Source organism: Pinus tabuliformis, chromosome 8 (assembly GCF_031772625.1).
Source record: "Pinus tabuliformis cultivar Carrire ecotype Pingquan chromosome 8, CPIR1, whole genome shotgun sequence".
In the NCBI taxonomy this organism is placed as follows: Eukaryota; Viridiplantae; Streptophyta; class Pinopsida; order Pinales; family Pinaceae; genus Pinus; species Pinus tabuliformis.
This window is the reverse complement of record NC_142294.1, coordinates 539,307,412-539,330,986: the sequence shown is the minus strand read 5'-3', so window position 1 is coordinate 539,330,986 and position 23,575 is coordinate 539,307,412. Positions and strand designations below refer to the sequence as shown.

At 36.3% G+C, this 23,575-nt stretch overlaps 2 protein-coding genes across 2 annotated transcripts in view; both read left to right on the top strand.

Annotated features, from left to right (window-relative positions):
- Positions 1–23,575, top strand: part of LOC149236538 (disease resistance protein RPV1-like) — a 152,155-nt gene that overhangs the window by 33,075 nt on the left and 95,505 nt on the right. The gene's annotated exons all lie outside the window — the stretch shown is intronic.
- LOC149236539 (TMV resistance protein N-like) lies at positions 122–1,295 on the top strand. Its single transcript, XM_089368944.1, has 2 exons — positions 122–351; positions 1,007–1,295. The coding sequence occupies exons 1-2, from the start codon at positions 122–124 to the stop codon at positions 1,293–1,295; spliced, it is 519 nt and encodes a 172-aa protein (XP_089225070.1).

Below are 23,575 nucleotides of genomic sequence, written 5' to 3'. Positions count from 1 at the left end.
GAATCTGACCCCTCAAATTAAAAGTGCCATTAGAACATCCTCTGTGAATATAGCAATTTTTTCTCCGAACTATGCATATTCAAATTGATGCCTTGATGAGCTTGTACTGATGCTGGAGTGTATGTCAAAGTATAAGTCCACCATCATCCCGGTCTTCTACGGTGTCAAGCCTACAGAGCTACGATGGGTGAAAGAGGGAAAGGGAGTCTACGCTCAAGCCCTACGCGAACTTCAAGAGAAAAAAAATCTCGATGGTCAACAACGATACCGCTCTGAAGAACTTGAAAAATGGAAGACGACTCTTTCTGCAGTTGCAGATATAACAGGTTTTGACGGAGAGAAGTATAACAGGTGAGAACAGCAACCCTCCATGTACATCTTAGCATTTAATTCGTTGAATTATTAGCATGGTGAAAGAGGTTGACTTATAGCCATTTATTATTATTGGTTTGTATTTCATTTTGAAAAGGTAACGAGAGCGGTGAAGATGATTTTCGTTTACATGGTGGCAATAAGCACTTCTATAATAAGATCAATAAAATCTTTGTTCTCTTAGAAATATAAATAACATATAAACAAATATTTGAAGTACAATAGAGCAAAAGCATATGAAATTCAGAAAATTGTCAGAGTGATACTGATATGGTAGCGTAAGTATGGTAGGATACTGATAAATTGCATAGCTTCTGGCTTCAATTAGTTACTAATCTTCTATGCCCTGCTGTGGAACAAAAGCTTTATGAAGGGAGAGGGAATCGGGAGAGTTCGTGATTAAAACTTCTAAGGGTTGCAGATGGCCCATGGATATATGCAGCTTCATTTATTTCTAATTAGGGCTAATGACGTAAATTCAACTGTTCATAAATTCTTCTTTCAGTTCATGCCTCCCTTGGTTTTCACAGTGCTTGCATTTTCTCTTTTTAGATTTTTAGATCTGCCCTTTTGGTTGAATGTGACTATCCTTTGCTAAATCATTGTTTATGTTTGGTTTCTTTTATTGTTTAAGTGGGAAGACAGGTGTCTTGCAGTGCCTTGAGGTGGTCTTTGAACTCTGCAACATTCACTTCGTATTCAAATTAGAACAGCTCCTCGAAGACGTCGTGGAAGTAGTGATGCAAAAAGTTAAAAGAAGGTTGTATGTGTTAGAATATCCAAAAGGATTGGAGGGAAAATTAAGAGATTTTGAAACCACAAGGTCATTGCAGCAGGAAGATGGGAAGGTTAGAGTTATAGGAATTTTGGGCATTGGAGGTGTTGGCAAAACTACCCTACCGAAAGAGTTCTTCAACAGTTAGAAATCAAAATACAAGCGATGTTGCTTTATATATGATGTAAGAGGCAAAGCGACCTTCTGAAGCATTTAATTCAACCAAATGTGCAAATAGGTTGCACTGATGAAGGCAAAGAAAAGCTTCGAAGTCTTCTCCCATCTTCTGATTGTCTCATTATTTTAAATGATGTGGATAATATTGAGCAGTTGAAGGCATTACTTTTACCAGCGAAGGGTGCCCTTTAAAGCAGTGCTTAATTTTAGTGACATCCCGCAATAAGGATGTTCTCATAAGATCACAGATTCCATAGATGTCGATTTATAGGCTACAAGGTCTCGATCTGGAGCATTCCCGAGAGCTCTTTTGCTGGCATGCATTTGGCAAGCCTCATCCTGCTGTCAAAATTGAGGAGGTGGTTGAAAATTTTTTGGGTGCCTGCCATGGATTGCCATTATCTATTAAAGTATTTGGGTCACTTCCCTATAATAAATGATTTAAGTCATTGGGAAGCACAATTTCGCAAAATCTCCAAGATGCTTTCTAATGATATACAAGGTAGGCTAAAAATTAACTACGACGGTCTCAATGAAGAGAAAAAGAAGATATTCTTAGACATTGCCTGCTTCTACAGTGGAGATGACAGAGACAGAGTCATTAGAATATGGAATTGATCTCGTTGGGAAGGGTTGCTAGGTCTTTGGAAGCTGGAAAAAAGATGCTTGGTGGAAGTGGAAAAAAGATGTTTGGGAAATTTATAATTTTATTATACAAACTCTTTTTAAAATAACATTGGATTTGATATGGCTCAATCGAATGTAAATGGAATTTTAAGAGAAGTAGAAGAGGAATGAAGGCCGAGAGCTAGGGTTTATGCGATCCAGCATTTGAGACAGTGCTGGAACACCATAGAGTCAGATTGGCAGCACTGTTTCGAAAGGGGCAAGTGCTGTCGGACTGGATGGGAGCAGAGGGGTCCAGTGGGACCCCAACTTTTAAGCAGATTTTCATGCAGAAGCAGCAACAGAAAATGAAAGAGGGAGTCAGAATAGATGGAATGAACAGCAAGATGCAGAACAACAGAAAAAACAAGGAAAAGACACCAATGATGCCTGACAAGACAGACATTACCTCAGAAGTCAGGAATAAAGAGAAGCAGAACCGAGCAAACACAAAAGACAAAACGGCCGCAAAGTTTCAACCCTCAGGAAACGAGGAGGAACGACCAGAAGAAGACAAAGAGCCAAAAAACAACAACGAGGATCAACCGGAGAAGGAGGGGGAGACCAGCGCGAACCCCAACAAGACCTCTATGACTAGTAATGCCTGTAAGCCCAAGAAAAAAGACAACCTAAGGGTAATAATCATTGACCCTGAAATCCAGGCTTACAGGGAGCACATGGCGGAACATGCCATCATTTGTAAATTCATGGGAGTCTGGCCGTCTGAAAGGACTCTGTGCCAATGGATAAGACAGCAGTGGAAGCCGAAAGGGGATGTGCAGTTGCACCTGGGGGCTAAAGGATTTTTCACAGTAGTCTTTACAAATCTAGAAGATAAAGACAGAGTTTTCGAAGGTGGCCCTTATTTTCTAGCAGCAGCAGGCTTGTATATGAGACCTTGGAAGCCAAACTTTGTCCCGGAAAAGGAATCTTTTACTCAAGTCCCGGTTTGGATCAGACTATTCTCTCTCCCAATAGACTATTGGGGATTGAATGCCTTAAAGCAAATAGGTGATAAGCTGGGTACCTTTGTTAAAGCCTCGGAGGCTACTATGCAGAAAAGATACACTTCATACGCTAGAATCTGTGTGGAACTGGATGTGTCCGGCGCACTACATGAAGGTTTATGGCTCGAGTACAGGGATGAGGAATACTTTCAAGCCTTAGACTATGAGCAAATACCTTTCAGGTGTCGTAAATGCCACGAGCATGGGCATCTGATAAGGGACTGTCCACTGAATAGAAAGGAGGTAGAAGACGAGAAAATACAAAACAACAAAGACAAGAACAATTTCACCAAACCAAAGAACAGGCAGCGAGCCAACAGAAGAAGATCTAATAAAGGTAGCACAGAAAGAAACTACTTCAGTAACCCCTTTGAGATCCTAGATCTTGAGACTGAGTCGGAGGAAAAGCAAAATACACCTAATGTGGAGGCAGGGCAAGAAGGACAGGAAGAACCAGCAAGAAAAGGAACTACGGAAGGAGAATTTAATAATGAAATCCACATGCAGGAAAGAACAGCAGAAACGGAAGAAGAAACAGAAATGTTAACAAGTGAAGCGGGGAGTGAGGATCTGGAGCTGGAAGAAACCCTAGCTATGGAAGGAATGGACCTAACAGCGATTGTAGAAAGCTGGAGAGCCACAGGGATTGAAGCAGTACCAGAGGAAGAAATCAAGAAGGTCAATGATCTCTTCATAGCACGGCAGAATGCAGAACTAGAAAAACAGAAGAGAAAGTTAGGCATAATCAAAGGAAGCAGCCCACATTATAAAGCAATCCTGGGAAAAACCTCCGGTTCGAGGCATAAACGCCGTAGAGGCCGCAAATCAAGCGGAGAACATCTGCAGGAGCTTGGTGAGATGTTGTTTAACGCAGGTAAGATAAAGCATCTAAGTGATTTTCCATCCTTCCAACTAACTGTTTAACTATGAAGATTGTCTCATGGAACGTAAGAGGGATCAACAGCCAGGCTAAACAGAGAATTCTGAAGCGGCAGATGCAGAAATACAACCCGGATATGTTGTTTCTACAAGAGACCAAATGTAATAGAGTCATTATAGATCGCCTACGAAACAAGTTGGGAAGAAATTTTGAAGTCCTAGAGATCGAGAGCCAAGGGCGAGAAGGAGGCTTAGCTACATTTTGGGACACAAGGAAGTACCAGATTCTAACAGCTGAGGCAAGCAAAAACTACATAGCACTGGAAGTTCAACCTACAGGTAACTCTAAATCTTTCCTATGCATCAATGTATACAGTCCTCAGAAGTTAGAAGACAAGATAAGTTTCCTAGCTTCGTTATCCAAACTTATAGAAAGGCACCCTGATGCTAATTACATATTGGGGGGAGATTTCAACATGATCACCTCCCTCCTGGAGAAAAAAGGAGGCCTCAGAAAACTAAACAGGGATGCGGAGGCTTTCATAAGTTTCATTGAAAATGCCAGAATGGTAGATGTATTCCCTAAAAGTGGTAAATTTACCTGGAACAACAGAAGGGGGGGTGAAAGGTTAATAGCATCCAGACTGGATCGTTTCTTAGTCTCGGAAAGCATAATTTTAGATGGAACAGTAGTTGAATCGAACATCCTCCCAAGTGGAGGGTCGGACCACTGGCCGATCTCACTAACTGTCGAGCTTCAGGGCACCCCCAGGAATAAACCCTTCAGGTTCGAAAAGTTCTGGATAGAACACCCCAACTTTCTCTCGATGGTGGAAAAATGGTGGTCAGAACCTTTAGATGAAACAGGATCCAAAATGTTCAATCTTCAAAAGAAACTAAAAAACATCAAAATAAGGTTAAAAGATTGGAATAAAACAGTATTTGGAAATATCTTTCAGGAGAAAATTACCATCGAAAATAAGCTGGAACAAATTCAAAAGGATGGTGCGGCAGGCTGCAGAAATGAAGAGACCTTTGAGCAAGAAAAAGAGCTTACTCAACAATGGCACAACAGATGCAAGCAGGAAGAATCCTTATGGAGGCAGAAATCAAGAATTCTATGGTTGAAGGAAGGGGAGCAAAATACTAAGTTCTTCCATAGATCAGCCATGGATTACAGAAGTGCCAACAAAATCTTAGAATTAAAAAACAGTGAGGGAGAACTCCTTAGAAATCACAACGAGATATCTGCTTCCCTATCGGATCACTTCAGCTTCATAGCGCAAGAACCAGGGATCAACAGAGAGGAAGCTATCAAAGAAATTACTAATGTCATACCTAAATCCATCACAGAGGATCAGAACTGGGCCCTAAGAAGAGCAATTACTATGGAAGAAGTGGAGGAGGCAGTAAGAAGTATGCCCAACGACAAAGCTCCAGGACCGGATGGATTTACCATCAACTTCTATAAAGCCTGCTGGAACATTGTAAAGCAAGATATATGGGAAATCGTGGAAGACTCAAGACGCTCCAAAACTATCCTAAAATCTCTAAACTCAACCTTCATTGCTCTTATACCCAAAGTGGAGGAAGCTAACAAACCAGAGAAATTCAGGCCCATAGCCCTTTGTAATGTCATCTACAAGATCATTTCTAAGGTCATAGCCAATAGGCTGAAGTCGGTCCTCCCTGGCATCATTTCGCAGGAGCAATCTGGCTACGTTGAAGGAAGGCAAATTCTAGACAATATTCTGCTGGCACAGGAGATGATTCATTCACTTCATTCGCGGAAAGAAGCCGGAATGCTTATGCAATTAGATCTATCTAAAGCTTATGACAAAGTAAGCTGGATTTACCTGGAAGCAGTTTTAGAAGCTTTTGGATTCAGCAGACAATGGATCAAATGGGTTTTAGCCCTCATAAAATCTCCTAGATATTCTATCCTTGTGAATGGCGCCCCATCTGCCCCCTTCAGCCCCTCAAGAGGCATCAGACAGGGTGATCCCCTGTCCCCATTCTTGTTTGTCATTCTAATGGAAGGCCTAAGTAGATTAATAGCCAAGAAAAAAGCAGAGGGTCAAATTAGAGGTCTGCAACCTATCAGATCCATTCCAGCCACAACTCATCAACAGTTTGTGGATGATACCATGTTACATGGTATTCCAACAGTAAAAGAAGCTTTAGCTTACAGGGATATTCTCAATCTGTTCAGCAGAGCATCGGGAATGGAGATCAATTTTTCCAAGTCTACAATTTTCTTCTTCAATACTCATCAGGCTATCCAATCTCATCTGTCTCGGCTTCTGGGGTTTAAAATTGGATCCTTACCTTCGAGATATCTTGGTGCCCCTCTAACTCTCAAACCATGGCAAAAGGTTCATTGGGAGAAAGTTTTGGCCAGTATGGAAAGGAAGTGCAAACATTGGACAAACAGGGCTCTAAATTTCGCAGGTAGACTTATACTAACCAAAGCTGTCTTGCAGGCCATCCCTCATTATCTGTTATCAATTCTTCCTGCTCCAAAAGGAATCTTAAATCAAATGAGAATCATCCAACGATCCTTTTTATGGAGTGGAAACAGTGAAAAGAAAAAATGGTCTTTGGTTGCTTGGCAGAAACTGTGTAAACCTAAGGATAGGGGGGGACTAAATTTGGTTGATCCCTCAGTGGTAAATAGAATCTGTGGGGCCAAAATATGGTGGAAATGGGTCACCGACACAAGCCTACCTTGGGCCAATCATTGGAAGGAAAAGTATATGCCGAATGGTACCATTCTAGACCTTATAAGAATGCAGGACGCTCCCAACGGATCGCCAATATGGAACCATGCCAAAAACAATAGAAGCATAGTTCAGGAACATAGTTTCTGGGAGATACGAAATGGAACTCAAGCACTTTTCTGGGAGGATGCCTGGCAGCAATCCCCCAAACTGGACACCCCACAACTTTTACCCTTGAAGCAAAATAATCAAAATGAGGGCAAATTCAGAGTCAATCAATACTGGAACCCAATCAGTGAAGACCCGGATTGGAGGGAATGGACAGTTTTCAACTCAACCAATAACGAAAACATTCAGGAAATCATTCAAGCTTTAAATCAGCAAATCCTCAAAAGGAAAATTCGAATTGCCGAAGAGAATGATAAGCTTAGATGGGGTCCGAAAGGCAACGGAGATTTCTCCCTGAAAGAAGCCAGGAGTATAATAGAGAGGGAAGAGCAGCCTGAAATAGTGCCCTGGTCCGACAAAGTATGGGACAACCTTCAATGGCCGAAGATCAGAACCTTCTTATGGCTTCTTATGCAAAAGAAAACTCTGACATGGGAAAACCTACTAAAAAAAGGGTTCAGGGGACCTTCAAGGTGCCCTATGTGCATGGATGCAGCGGAAACAATGAATCACCTTTTTAATTCTTGTGAGTGGGCTAACCAGCTTTGGCACTGGATGGAAGGAGTACTAGGCGCTTCTGATCGGGACAGAGACTCCATTCAGGGAACTATCATCAACTGGAGGAAAAACTTCTCTCGCATTCGAAGAGTTGAAAGCATATGGAAATGTGTCCCAGGTTTTATCTTATGGACGATATGGAAAGAGCGCAATCGAAGGATATTTCAGGAGGAAGTCAGAAACATAGAGTTTGCTAAAGACTCAATCACAATTAACATCAAACAGCTCATACAAACAAAATGCAAAGAAGAACCGAATGAAAAACCGTCGGATCAGGACTTACGCATCCTGAAGAGCTTTCACTTGGAGGCATCCAGCAATCCACCGACTGGGGGAAACAGGTCACAACCTTCATCGCAAATCCTCAGATGGCAATGCCCGCCGGAGGGAGGCCTAAAATTGAATTTTGACGGGGCATCGAGGGGCAACCCAGGCACAGCAGGTATCGGAGGCGTAATTCGCAATCAGGCTGGTGAAATTGTTCATATCTACTGTAGGGCGCTTGGTGAAAGCACAAACAATGAAGCAGAGTTTGCTGCGCTCGAACAAGGTTTGAAAATTCTAAGGACAATTCGACAAGGAAATGTAATCGTTGAAGGGGATTCCTCCTTGGCTATCACGGCGGCCAAACGAATACAAGCAGGAACCAGAGCCAGTAAAGCCACCAAACATTGGAGGCTGGCTAAGGCTACTGAGAATATAGCGGAGCTGATTGCAGAAATGAGAGGCTTGGTGTTCCAAACAGTCAGAAGGAAAGCGAACGGGTTGGCAGACTATTTGGCAAACCATGGTGTAGACAACCAGGACAAAATTTTGGACAGCTGTTGGCAGGAGGTGGACTGCCCAATCCTCAAAGTGACATGTGCACAGCTGGCAGAGAAGGATTTAATCCAAGCCGATCAAACCTAGCCGGTGACGGTTTTGGGTTACATAACCGGAAGTTTGAAGTTACCGGTTATGGCAGCAATTATAACCACGGGAATGGGATGATAGGACATTTTTGGCGGTGGAATTCCTGGCGGCGGCAGGCCAGCCAGACGAATGATCATAATAGATCGCGCCACAGAGCACACAGCATCAGCAGCATCAAAATTGAGACACCTGGGATGGTTCCGTATGGGGAAGCATCAGCAACATTTATGGTGATCTCAAGAGGAGCGGGTTGGCTCGAGGCATTGCACAAGGAGGCCAGACATGCAGGCAATCGGGGTAAATCAAACACCACTATTCACCATAGCAACAGATCAAACGTACAGGACACTTGGCATAACTCCACTTGGATCATGAGCAGCCACATTCAAGCCAATTCGACCTGGAGCGGCTCGGCCTGTGCGAACCTCAACCAAATTTATTACAACAGTACTCCCACTACCAGCTGGATTAAGACAGGCCTCAGGAGGATTTACAAGCGAAGACACTATAAATCTGAGGGCAGATACCCTGTTTTCTCCACAGTTTTTCTTTCTATTGTTGAGCACGCATCCTTTATCGGCAATTGCATCAGCTGGGAGGAGCATAGAAAGTTAGATATGGACGCGGGGAGTTGCCGTTGCGCTGCTGCGAATCAGGACCTTCAAGAGGCGAAGAGAGGGTATGAAACCCGAACGGCAAGTAAGAACAAACGCAAAGTTGCCGAGCTGGAAGCCAAGGCTAAACAGGAGGAAGATGGGCGCACGGAGGAGGAGATTGCGGAAGAGGTTGACTGGATGAAGGATCCGGGCACTCCCTCGAAGAGAGCTACGCAGTTTGTTAGAACAAAAGCAGAGAGTTGGCGCACCAAGACTCTCATTGCTAAAGCTCTGGAATCGATCGAGAAAGAAAAGCAGCAAATCGTGAATGAGGTGAACCTGACGGAGGCACAAATGGCCAAAATCATCGACTACAACAGTTCGCTGGACCGCCGAATCACTACTGTGCATGAGGCCGTTCAAACAGTCAACAGAAAGCTTACTCTGCTCATCAGGCTCCTGAGGGACACTGTGAACCCAGCACCCGTGACTCCGCAGCAGGCCACAACTGAGGTGCAGGAGAACGAACCAATCGAAGCCCTGCAAGCCAAAGTGGACAAACATGTTCGGGAGGTTGGTCTGGACACTATCAGTCGCATGGGCAAGTTCATCTAGGGTCGTCCCTTTCACTGTTTCCTTCTTCTCTTTCCATGCTTCGGCCTCTGTCTCTTAATGTTAATGTCATGTACTGTAATGTTTCGATAGTTTCGGGTAATTAGGCATCAGTTTTGCTCGAGCCACCCTGCGCGGTGTGCACTTTGCAGTTTCTTTTTGAACTCTCTGAGCAGGTGATGAGTTATGGTCTCTAGTCTGTCACTGCTTCTCGATCTGCTTTTGCAGATTTTTTGTACTATATTTTGTGCTATAATATAAACATCTGACTTACACAAAAAAAAAACATTGGATTTAAATTCTATTGTTTTAATTTTTTTAATTACTATTAATATATATTATATTTTTTCTTATCTCTATTATAATTAGATGTAATATATATAACATTAGCGAGGTTACATCAAGGGCGAAGAATTGAACCAATGACTTAACATATAGTGTTGCATGAAATCACCTAATAATCGAGTAATAACAATTCTTTTTCCTGTTTGAGAGTTCTGCATGTTTCTTTGCTTGGAAGGAATTTGATTGAGAAATTGTTGATAGAAAAATACATTTACTAAAATATTATATAAAAATAATAAAATTCTATTATATTAAAATATTAAAAAAACTTAATAATTTGAAATTCCCACTCTTTAAAAATTTTAATTATACACATACTAAAATATTATATAAAAATAATAAAATTATATTATATTAAAATATTAAAAAAACTTAATAATTTAAAATTTTCAAAATTCTTTTCCAAGTGCCTATCATTTTAAAATTTAAACTTTAATGTGTACATTTTTCAAATATAAAAAAAATGAAATCTAAGATACACTATGTTTTCATAAAATGTGTTTTATTTAAAAATTAATTTATTATCATTTTGTAAAGTCTATAATTGAAGGGCATATATATATATATATATATCTATAAATAAAGTTTTTTATATATAAAATTATATATTTATTTATTAGAATTAAATAAGTTTTCCAAATAAATATTTAGTTGTTATATATATATATATATATATATATATATATATATATATATATATATATATATATATATAATTTTTTTAAAGTATAAACAATTTTTTTATATATAAAATTATATATTTAATTATTATAATTAAATACATTTTTCAAATAAATATATAATTGTTTGATTTTTATTTTAATTTTATTTATTCATTCATTATCATATTTTTATTTTTATTTTATTTATTTATTTTTAATTTTTCTATTTATTTATTAATATAATTTTTTTTTCTATTTTTTTTACTTTATATTCTATACATTTATAAATAACATCTCTAACTTACATAAATCAATATACTTCTAAGCATTTACAACCCTCATCTACATACAAATAACCCTTAACCAATTGAATAATAATATTGGTATAAAGTAACCCTTCATTGCTTGTCATTTATACCTATTTTTATAAATAAGGAGAAACAAATTAGAGAGTGGGTATGCAAAATACTAAGGAAACTTTTAACTTTTATTTTATATGCAATTTCTCACAAGTGGGAGTCATATTCGTTGATAGTCATTAGATCTCAGTTTCATAATCTTTGTCACAATACTGACCTTCCTAGCCTTTTACGATGTCAAAATTATAGTGAGCTAGGGAGGCTTCTCTCCAAGCTTTTTGAGCATAGGAATAAAATATTAAATCAAACTAAATAATTTGTTTCTTTAGGTCTGATAGACCAAAGTTTGGTCTCAGTGGACGTTAACCACCACCACCATCATCATCATCATCATAAATTCAAGTATTTTCAAATTTAAATTTATAAAAATATTGATAACAATAAATTTAATTAAATTTTCATTTTTATTTAATTGAAATCTGTTTTTATATAAATATGTAGAGAAACAAATTTCATAAAATATAATATATAAATTATTATTTATTCGTAAAATATTTAATAAAAATAAATTGTATAATAAAATAATTATATTTAATTTCTCAATATATTTTTCATTTTGTAAGTTTAATCTAATTAATTTTCAAAACTAAATTAATCATATTATATATATATTTATATATATATATATATATGGTTAAAAATTGTGTTTATGTTGCATCTAGGGTTTCTTTTGTTGTCATGCTAGTGAAGTTGTGAGTTGTGTTTGTAAATTATCAATTTCTTCATCCCAATTTCATGAATGGATCTTTGAGCAATTTTGTCAACATTAGACTCCGATATATTATTGTGTGTTTACTTATGCCTTTGATTTCTCTAGGCTTGCACTTCATATTTGTTGAGTTTTTTTTGTTGGCGTGTTGTTAAACAATCTCAATGGTTGGGCCTTCCACATCAAATGTGGAAACCCTTGGTTCAACAAGTGAGAAGAAATGCAAAATTGTCAAAAGGGTGAGCTCCAACTCCACTCTAGATATGGAACACTCTATGGAAAAATTGAACATCAAATTTTTGATAGAGATAGGATTAATTAATGATTTCACTAGCCTTTGGTCTAGCTCCAATATTATTCAAGAATGGACCCCTAGGAATTGCATCAATCAAAACTTTATTTCTATTATTACTGCAAAAAAGCATTTTTATATATATTTTTTTCTCTATAAAATGCAGTGGATATTCCATTGGATAGTTCGTCTCAACATATTTGATAAAATATTTAAAAATTCAAAAATCTATACTATGAGGGTTTATTTTTCTTAGATTTCTAAATTTATTAATTTAATAAATCTAGAACAATGAAAAATACGGAAAATAGAGGACAATGAAAAGTAAACATCAACAAACCACAATGAACATAAGATATTCTTTGGGAAATCCTTTTAGGAGAAAAATTAGTTGGAAGGTGAGGTTAATTTGCTCTCTCTTCCTCTAAATGGAAGTGGTACAAATATAAAGTAGTGAGACCTATGGCCCGTGGGCTGCAACAAAACAAAACCCTATGTTATGCTCTCTCTCTTTATCCACTCTTAGCAACTCTTTTCAACTATGGAACATAATGCACTTGAATAAAATGGAACCATGTTTCCTCCTAGTGGCATGGTTATAACATAGCTTGGTAGCCAACTAGTGGTTAACTTTGACTCCCTTGAACTCTTAAGTAAAGTTACAATATCAACCCTTCTAGAGTCCTCTTCATCATGTTCATGTGTCTAGTGCCTTTTCTATGAATAATAGGGCCCGGTGTTGCATCCTCTCGAATTATGGTGGCTCATCACGATAGGTGAACTTTGGGAGGCATAACTCTTGCATGCAAACTCTAATTAACGACTTTTGTAGATAGTTGGAAATTCCTATGTTTTATGATAACACTAGTGGATGGAGTGCCTAAGGGGAAAATTTTTACTCCCCAAAAAACATCATTAAAGGCCTCACACTGGCCCTAGAAGGTTCAAGGCCCCAATTCTCCAAATTGGGCCTTACCGCTAAAACTGCTCATGTAAGTTGATTTCTCTAATTTTCCACTCTATAAGCATTGAGATGGATAAAAATCAATGTAACAATCCAATCCATGTCAATTTTTATTTGAAAATATATAATAAAGGGACTTGATCTTTAGAACTCGTTCCTATTCTATGGGTTGCAGGGGAATAGGGGAATATATTTATTTCATTGGACTTTGGACTTTAACCCAGATATAGAAATCAAGTTTGCTCCTATTTGGATCAAACTCCCCTATTATCTTTGGGACCTTGATTCCTTTAAATTATTGGAGACAAGTTGGGGTGTTACATAATTTAAATTGAACCTAAGGGAAAAAAATTTACATCTGCTAGAATTTGTGTGGAAATGGACTTTCAATCGAGAGAGTCTGAGGCAATTTAACTGAATTTGGAGGACCAGAGTTATCTACAGGACCTAATTATGAGAAAGTCATTTTTAAATGTAACATGAGTGTGGAGATTTTATAAAATGTTACTTAAAATCCCAAGAAATTCAACCATCTTCGTAGCAGAGTTCAAACAAAATTTCAGCCTCTCAAAATAATATTGAGCAAGGTGCACTCAAACAAGTAAGAAGAAAGCATAAGTGACAATAGCCTTGGCGGGACTCAACTTGATAACCAATCTCATCTACACTTACCCAATCCCTCCAATAATATCTTTGGAGCTTTGACGATGAAGAAGAGGTTGAGAAAGATCATTCAAAGAATAACTTAGAGCCTAGCTCAGGGTGTCTTTCAAAGCAGCAAAATATTTTTAAAAATGCGGCTTCTAATGATACCCATATTGAGCAATGTGCGCCTTCTTAGGTGAAGGGATCTATTCCATAAATAGAGGGTATGGCTCCACTTTTGAAGGATAATCTACCAAATTAATGAGAAATTTTATCTCAAAATGAGAACACTAAGCCAACAAATCTAGATTAAACAATCAAAATTGACTCTAAAATTGGCACTTGAAATTTATTTACTATTTGTTTTTATTAATTTACTGAAGAAAAAAAAGTTAATAAAAAAGAAAAAATTGATCTGATATTATCTCATTCATCACAATATATTTTCTAGTTGATGTTTCGAGCTAGCAACTCTGGCTCATCATCAAGACATAGATAAGAAATATGATCTAGTTTAGAAAGATAAATAGGAGAGAGATGCAAGGTCAAAGAGGAAAATAGACATTAGGTTAGATAAAAGTTAGAGATAAATTTAATTCATTAATAAAATTGTAAGAACATGATTCAAACGATCATATTTATTAAAATATAAAAAAAAATTAACGTGTGTGTGTGTGTGGATTATATCAACAAATTGTAATCAAAAGTATATATATAAATAAAAATAAAATGTATAAAAATACATTAGTAATAATATCGTTAATATAAGGAGATCGAGAAACAAAAGAGATTCAAATGGCCAAAAGTATTTAATAGAAGGATATATATATATATATATATATATATATATATATATATATATATATATATATATATATATATATATATATATATATATATATATATACCCAAGGAAAAAGGCACAATTTTCATTAATATGTTAAGAAAATTACATATTATATAATGTTGCATGTATGAGATGCATTCACTAAAGAGCAGTTCAGAAGACTTAGGGAAAATTTGTATACAAATTTACATCATACTAGTCCAGGTAGTTATATCCACCATAATAAACAAAAATATTGAGTCATTGTCCCAATAGTAATAACAGAAACTGTAGCAATAAAACATAGAACCAAAAACCAAAAAAAAAAAAAGGAATGATCTGTGAGATCACTTTTAGAGATGCCCGTTCATCTCAATGAACGACCGGTGGAAAAAACAGTAGAAAATGCCCTCCCTGTATTCCTGAATTTTCCATTGTCCCATGTTCAGCTGCGCGACCACTTTGGAAAGAGGGTCAACAATCTCATTCCTTTCCCTGTATATATGTGAGCATACAATAAAATCAAAATGTGATTTTAATGTGAAGATATCATCCAACATGTCTGTGAGTGTACGCAACTGACAGTGATATGCATCATTTATCCAATTTATAACAAGCTATGAATCCCCGTATATCTGAATCTTTTGGCAATTTAGTTCTCTTGCAAATAGGAGAAGGTGTTTTAGATTGTTTAGTTCTACATAATTATTGGTGTCCCTGCCCAAGTTGACTTGGATTTTGTAGGACACAAGATTGTTGATGTGTAATATAGCACCTCCCCACAGCCCTCGGGTTGGACTGAGCCATCAAAATATCATATATATATATATATTTGAAATCTAAGAAAATATTTGAACAAGCTAAAAAGAAGGGGGTTAGAAGAAAAATAAAGTAAGAAGAATAAGGGAGAAGATTATAATGATCAACATAAATATGTTAGAAATTAAATAACAAAGCAATGGAACACATAAAACGTTGCAGAAACACCAACACTAAAAAAATATAAAACAAGAGAGACACATATATACGTGGTTCACTCAATTTGGGCTACATCCCTAGAGAAATAACCAGTCATTCCTTTTTATACTATCTAGCAAACTGAAGGGATACAACCTATACAAAATTCCTTGTAACTTCCTCTTATCTCTCACACAGTTTCCTATGTTTTTCTGTCACGGAATAATACACAATCGCAATACAATTCCATCATATAAATTAAGGGTTGTCTTCTAAGGAAAAAACCCTAAATTAACATAACTTCTACTATTAAATCTTCCGCCTGATAAACAACCAAGATTGACTACGAAATTACAATATTTTACAAGGCAAATTTTCTCTAATTTTTTCTTCAAGGGCACTACCCGTGAACCCTTGCCAAGCCCCCCCTCCCCTTGGTGACATTAGTGGGGGCGGGGGGGGGGTTAAGCTCCCCCACACCTGTAAGGGACTGACATCCAAATGCAGTTGAAACAATACCTCTGAATCAAGAAAATAATCACGCTCCACACCCAACAAAAGAGAGAATGAAGGGGAAGATACAAATAAAGACAAAATTTCAAATGAGACAAGAAAATGAAAGTAGAAGGGAAAAGGGAAAGGATTTGCTTCAGCATGAAGCAAAAACGGGAACTCTGGCTAGAAAACCCTAAAATAACATCAAAAATAGTGCTAAAAATGAAAAATGTGTATACTTGAATGATGGTATTTTTTTAGGGTCAATTTTGAACATGTTTTAAAAATGGCAGTGAAAACGATTTTTTCATGCAAAAATTGTGCAAAAAACACCCTGAAAACGAAAAGTGTTGATACTGGAATGATGGTTTCTTTTTAGGGTAAATTTTCAACTTTTTTAAAAAATTCCAGTAAAACTGAATTTTTATGCTCAAAAAAACAATTGTTTTTGAGGAAAAAACACACTAATGTTTTTGGTGGAATAACATTTTTCTTTGCTAAGTACAATTTCAACATGTTTTAGTAATGACAATAAAGATAAAATAATGGGATCTAAAACACATTAAAATTCTATTAGTTTTCATCGATGTTGTTAAACATATAATAACATCACACTAAAGATCACTAAAATTCTAATTGTTTTCAACCATAAAATTAGAGATACAAAAAAATTTGGAAAAATTTCAACCATAAAGTTAAAAAACCATGAAATTATGAACAAATTACATGAATAAATTAATCAAAATGCCATTATTTGTAGATTGAATGAAACATACATTACATATTTAATTTATTGTTGCATTGTAGATATTCTAAACAATAAAAATCATCATAATTAAAACATATAATCCAATAACATAAAATTGACTCATAACTTTTGATTTAACACCATATGGAAATCAAAATTTTTATTTCAAGATACGATGCAAGCATCAATTATATAAATTGTCTTAGAAAATTATTCAAAATCACTCATATTTTCTTGCACAGCATCAAAATTCACATCTTCAGATGAATGACTGGATGCATATGAAGATGTTCCATATTCTTTTCTTTCATCAACTAGTGCCCCATCTGAGTCCACATGCATTCCCACCATTTCAGGTTTCAAAATTCTTCTGGATCTACGATTGGTTTCAGCACACTCCCATCTCAACACTGTTCCTTCTGGTAACAACCTTGTTAGAATCTCTATCGTCTTGGAACGAAGAGTTCCTCTCTTTGTTAAATTGAAGTCATAAACAAGTATATCAACATCCTCCAATTTTAAGAAGTTTGTGCGGCAAAGATTTATATTTGTACCCTTTCTTTTTCTCTTTCCACCATTTTTTTTATCAGCTACCATCTCTGGCTTAGACACACCATTGAATGGGTGTGTATTTGTGGCATACCAATGTACTTCAACAGCTATAACATTTATAACCTTAGCAACCCAGAATAGATAACCATTGGGATCTCCATCTGCTAGCACTGCGATCATGCAACCCTCCTCAATATCTTGTACTAAACCCCTGTAAAGGTCTTCCATGGATTCACATTGTGCATGAGATCTTCTGCAACCAATATACATTTCTCTTTCCTCATCCTGTGAAGAATTAATAATACGTTGAGATTGTTGTTGTTCAACAATGTTTCTTTCCTCATGTTCATTTGACACATTTTGTGGCCAAATAAATGTATTTTTCAAAGGTATATCTTCATTTGTTTTTCTTGAAATGATATCACTTTGATTATTGAAAAATGACACCCACCAAACTGAATCAACAATGTCAAAGTACTCATATGTATATCTAATACATTTTTTAATTTCTTCTAGGCAATCAGAGTAATTTATATCTCTATTCCATCTGCGTGCATTATGAACTTCACCAACTCATTATAATAACAATATATTTGATGCAAATATTGGATGATTTGGAATGAACTTCAAAAATTCCAAACCTGATGACGGTGCCCATTCTGCAGTAGTTGAATACTTCTTGCCCCATATTAGTGTTTTCCCATCAATTTTTTTGATACGAAATTGATGTTGGAAGCTAATGTCATTAATTTTTTCAATGCATTTCTCCTCACCATGCGATCCTAGAATAAACCTTCGCATGTCAACAGTTTCTTCCAACACATCAAAAGTAGGCTCTAGCATGTATGATTTCTTAATACATGCAATTAATGATGGCAAGCTCCCAACTTCCTCCCTCCTTAATGTGACTGAAAAATGACTGAACATTTGATCAATATGGTCATGAGTGTGCCCAACAAGAAGGAAACCAACCTTTACCTTTTGAAAAATTCTCAATTCAACAAGCATGTTTAGATATCCAAAAACAACCTGATTTTTGTTTTCACAGCAAGTGTTGTTCAATTGTAGATACAAAAATTTAGGAAGATTACCAGACCAATGAGAAAGAACATCATGAATTATGGTTGTTGTCAGATTTGCATCATTATGAATATTTGGAGTTGTGAAGTACACCCTTGGCAACATTTTCCCATTGAAGACCATACAAACGACCAAGTGATATTGAATAAAATTTTCCTCTTGTAAATTTTTGGGTGTGCAAACAAAATGTGGTAAAAATGTTTTCTTCTGGTCCATACCATCAATTATCAAACCCAAATATTATTCGGATTATCATAACACTTCTTTCGATGCTTGTGCAACTTTTCCTTTCACTTGTTTGTTGTTCGCAAGGCTTCTGAAGTTCCTTGACAATGGAATCTACACAAAATAAAAGAAAGTCATTAAGAAATACGTTTTCATAGTTGATGACTATACAATTTTAAAAGTTAAATTTATGAATGCTTACCTCTTTCTAACCCTTCACATTTATCCCTTTTTTATTTAAGAGAAGCACATGTACTGCAAATCCCCATCCTTGTCTTCTTAGGAATATGGACATTGTTGAATTCTTTCTTCCATACCTTCACAAAATATTGATATGTAATAAATCGACCATGTCCCTCAGATTCTTCTGCATATTCTTTGTATAAGTTATAGATTTATCGTCTTGAAAAATTATCTGGAATAGGTATTGACTCTATATTTGGCATACACTCTCCATGCTTTGAAAATAAATCTTTCATCCATGACTTTGCAGTATTTGATAATGGCCCAAACTATCGTTTATGACGTACTTTTGAATAAAATGTGGGATCCTTTTCCAAATTTTCTTGGATTCTTGAGAGATGAAAATTACCCATCGAATGAAACATTTTGGAAGCCTTTCTATAGATAAATAAAGACCTAATATGATAATCATAACTTGGCAATGTAGATTGCATGCACCCAACTAAATATGAAATTTTCATGCTTTTATTCATTGACAAATATCTCTTCCTTTTCTCTAATGCAAACTTGAAATCCATATGTTTCAAACAATCTTTTTGAAAACATTCACTTGAAATGAGAGCCCCGATAGAGCTTCTTCTTGTCAGATATTCTGCTCTACTTGTTGTATAACTTGAGCATATTGGATTGATATGAAAAGGTCTGCTCCTACTCCTCGATACAATATTTCCTGGCAACACCTCCATCATTGGATCGTCATTTGTATAAGCATTTTCATCATCATTTTGAGTAATGGTATCCTCACTATGATCAGTTGTGCTTTTGAAATACTGACTTGGGGGATATTCTTCATATTCCGCTTCTTCAATGCTATAGTCATAGTCCTTATAATTAGGACTGAATGGAAAATTTGACTCGATGTTTATTGGATATTCTTCCTCATGTGCATTGCCACTGCTGCTCTCATAGTCCATAGGATTAGGACTACGTAGAAAATGTGACTGTTTACTTACTGAAAATTATACATCTTGTCCTTTGTCACTGCTACTCTCATAGTCCTTAGGATTAGGACTAAGTGCTTCATCATGTCCTTCGTCACTACTGCTCTCATAGTCCTTAGGATTAGGACTAAGTGGAAACTGCGACTCTTTATTTATTTGAAAATCTTCATCATGTTCTTCATCACTGTTGCTCTCATAGTCCATAGGATTAGGACTAAGTGGATACCGTGACACTCTATTCATTTGAAATTCTTCATCATGTTCTTCATCACTTCTGCTTTCATAGTCCATTGGATTAGGACTAATGACACTCTATTCATTTGAAATTCTTCATCATGCTCTTCATCACTACTGGTCTCATAGTCCATAGGATTAGGACTAAGTGGACACCATGACACTTCATTCTTTTGAAATTCTTTATCATGTTCTTCATCGCTATTGCTTTCATAGTCCATAGGATTAGGACTAAGTGGACACTGTGACACTCTATCCAGTTGAAATTCTTCATCATGCTCTTCATCACTACGACTCTCAATGTCCATAGGATTAGGAATAAGAGGACACCTTGACACTCCATTCTTGAAATTCTTCATCATGCTCTCCATCGATGTTTCTCTCATATTCCATAGTATTAGGACTAAGTGGACATTGTGCCACTCCATTCTTTTGAAATTCATCATCATGCTCTTCATCACTGTTGCTCTCATAATCCATAGGATTAGGACTAAGTGGACACCGTGACATTCCATTCTTTTGAAATTCTTCATCATGCTCTTCATCACTGTTGCTCTCATAGTCCATAGGATCAGGACTAAGTGGACATCGTGACACTCCATTCTTTTGAAATTCTTCATCATGCTCTTCATCATTGTTGCTCTCATAATCCATAGGATTAGGACTAAGTGGAAACCGTGACTCTTTATTTATTTGAAATTCTTCATCCCGTCTTTCATCAATGCTTCTCTCATAGTCCTTAGGATTAGGACTAAGTGGAAGAATTGACTCTCTATTCATAGTGGAAGAATTTCTATTATATTCATCAATATGAATAGAGTTGTTACGCGATGAAGATGTTGATGCTTCACAAAGCAAAACTTCACTATCAAAAGAATCCATGCCTTTTAAATAGAAGAGGTTGAATGATACAAATGAAGACTCTCCTAATGATAACATATAGCTTACAGAATGAAAATTTCTCTCAAAAAAATTCGCCAAAAGGTTTCCCTCCAAAAATTTTATTTCATGTATTTCCCTCCATTATTTTCTTCTACAATTTATTGAAAATTTTTAACTAAAATTTTCTTATGAAATAAATCTTTTAAATTAAAATTGTAAACTAAATCTTTTACCTAAATTAATTTATTACTTAAACTATATAATATTTACTAGACAATTGAATTATTCTTTTTATTATGCATTCTAAAACAAATTAATCCCACATTCACTGTGCTGTAAAACAATTCTGTAATGTTCATTTTATCATAATTTCCTATATCACCATAACAAAATTTACATGTTAAAATTTATAAAAGAAAATTAATCACACATTAATCGTACGGTAAAACAATTTTGTAATTTCCCCTATATAATAAATTTCATTATCACTATTCTTCACATCACATCAAGGTTTTCCAAGGTTCGCTAAAAAACTAGGAGCGAATTTGTGGAGTAGCTACATTGCTATCAACATCATATTCATCGGAGGATTATCGCGTTTGAAAGGTTAGTTAATTTTTTTGTTGTGCCAATTTTAAAATTAAATAAGTTCAATGATTTTTTTTTTTCGAAATTAAATCTTTTTGTGGGACAGATTTACCCACTATGTCCATAGTGGGCATGGTGGGCCCGTTCATGCTCTCGACAACCCAACGGGCCCATGGGTGAGAGGCGGGGGGAAGGGGGGCGGATACCCAGCACCACGCTTCACCCTGGTGGTCCAACGGCCGGTCGAGGCGGCGAGTCGTTGGGCCGCAGAGGTGGGGGGGGGGGGGGGGGTTGCCGCCCAGCCCCCCTGCCCCACCTCGGCAGCCCAACGGTCGGCCAGGTTGGTGGGCCGTTGGGCCTCCGGGGTGGGGTGGGTGCCGTGCGGGGCTCGGGATGGGTAGGGGTGTGGTTGTTGGGCTACCAAGTTAGGGTAGGGGGCCTGGGCCCAACTCCAGGGCCGGGTGGCCAGCCGATTTCGGGGTTGGGGCGACAGGGTGCTGTATTTTTTAAACTTCTTATTTTTTTTTTAAATTGTTATGTTTTACAAATTTAATTATCAATTATCATTTTGTTTTTTAATTTAAGCTATAATTTTTTTGTAATTTACTGATTTATATATCTGTCTTTTTTTTCAAGAAAATGGCATCAAAGAATATTTTTGTGAATCTTTCTGGACCAAATACTGTTAAAGGTGGATTTTAGAAAAACATTGTTGAACGAACCAAACCTGAGTTGATAGCTACAAATCTTTCAAGTGCCTCAAACGATAAGAATATTTCATACTCGAAGAAATCAAAAGAAGTGAAACTTCCAACAAATGTTTGGTATGTGAAAGAATGATTAAGCCAATATGTGCAGATATATCTATATGCTGATATACCTAATGATAATCGAATTTATGAGGTTTTGGGAAATGTCATAGACATGTGTTTAGTACCAGACAGTGAAGTTTTTTACATCCTTACAAAACCCCGAAGTCACATGAAAGGATTAAATATCAGTTATTATATTCAGTGTCTGGCACGAGAGAGGTATCTACAAAGTTGCGTAAACAAATCGTAAATGATATGACACAAAATATCGTACGTATTGTTATTATATTTTTGTTTTGTGTTCTTGTAACTGTCTCATTATATTTTTATAACTTTGCTTTTATTGACATATGATATTTTTCTTGGCCTAATTTTGTTGAAAGTGTTTCAATTATGTTGGGAGGCATTCATTTCATAGAGCATGATATTATGAAAGTTGTCTGCAGTTTCTAATCAGTGTCAGAACAAGATAGGCAAGCAAGCAAAAGGTAGTAATTCATGATGCTACAAAACTACATCCAAGGGATCAGAAAAAATGCCTCTAGTGGATAAATCTAGCAAAGGTAGATAGGTTACTTTTGAAGATGAGGAAGTTGAAACTGACACTGAAGAATATATTTTCGTTACTGAGGATGACATTAGAATTGATGTTAGAAAGGAGAAGAGTCATAAAAGACCAAAAGTAACAATGCCCAAGAATAAATATGTTCTAGTTAATGATGAGAATGTTATGACAAAGAAAAGTAAAGTTGAACATTCTCAAGTAGTCATTACCAATAGTGAAGATCCTAGTGAAAGTTCAAAAGAAAGTAGAGTAATCATTACACCAAGAGTTGATTTAGAGGATGGCATTATTAAAACAAAACAAAATGCCATTCAACAAAATTTGACAAAGAGAAACTTAATTGAGGGTGGTTGTACATTTCAACTTAATGTGAGACAAATCTATAAGGCAAGTGAAGGACAATGTAAATATCAAATCAGAAAGCCATACCACCTGCATGTTCACAACTTGAAGACATTGATGAGGTACAATACATATGCTCATGTGGTTAATTATGTGCTTCTTGTTGATCCATTTCAAGTTCCCAACAAAGAAGCATTTGATAATTCAAAATGTTTTGAATACAATTATTATGTGGTTGGGGGGAACCATTCTGTAGAAGCTCAAAGATAATTGATGGAGGAATATCCCAATAACCCATGTTTTGAAACAATGAAATGTATCATTTATGCTAGTTTATCAGATACAAAAGAAAAGTTAGTGGCATGGGATCATAATTCAGATAATGAATATAGGATGTCTATGACTTTCATCTAAAGGGTTAGATTTATTCATAGTGATTTTGAAAAAAAAATGTGGCGTGGATAAGATAAATGTTACTGTAGATTTCTGAAAAGAATGTTGTATGGAAATAGGCTATCACATTGAGGAGAAAATCAGTTCAAAGCGTAGCAGAGTAAATATTGATTTAATCATTGTGGTGAGCTCCAGTATTGCAGCGATAATGCTG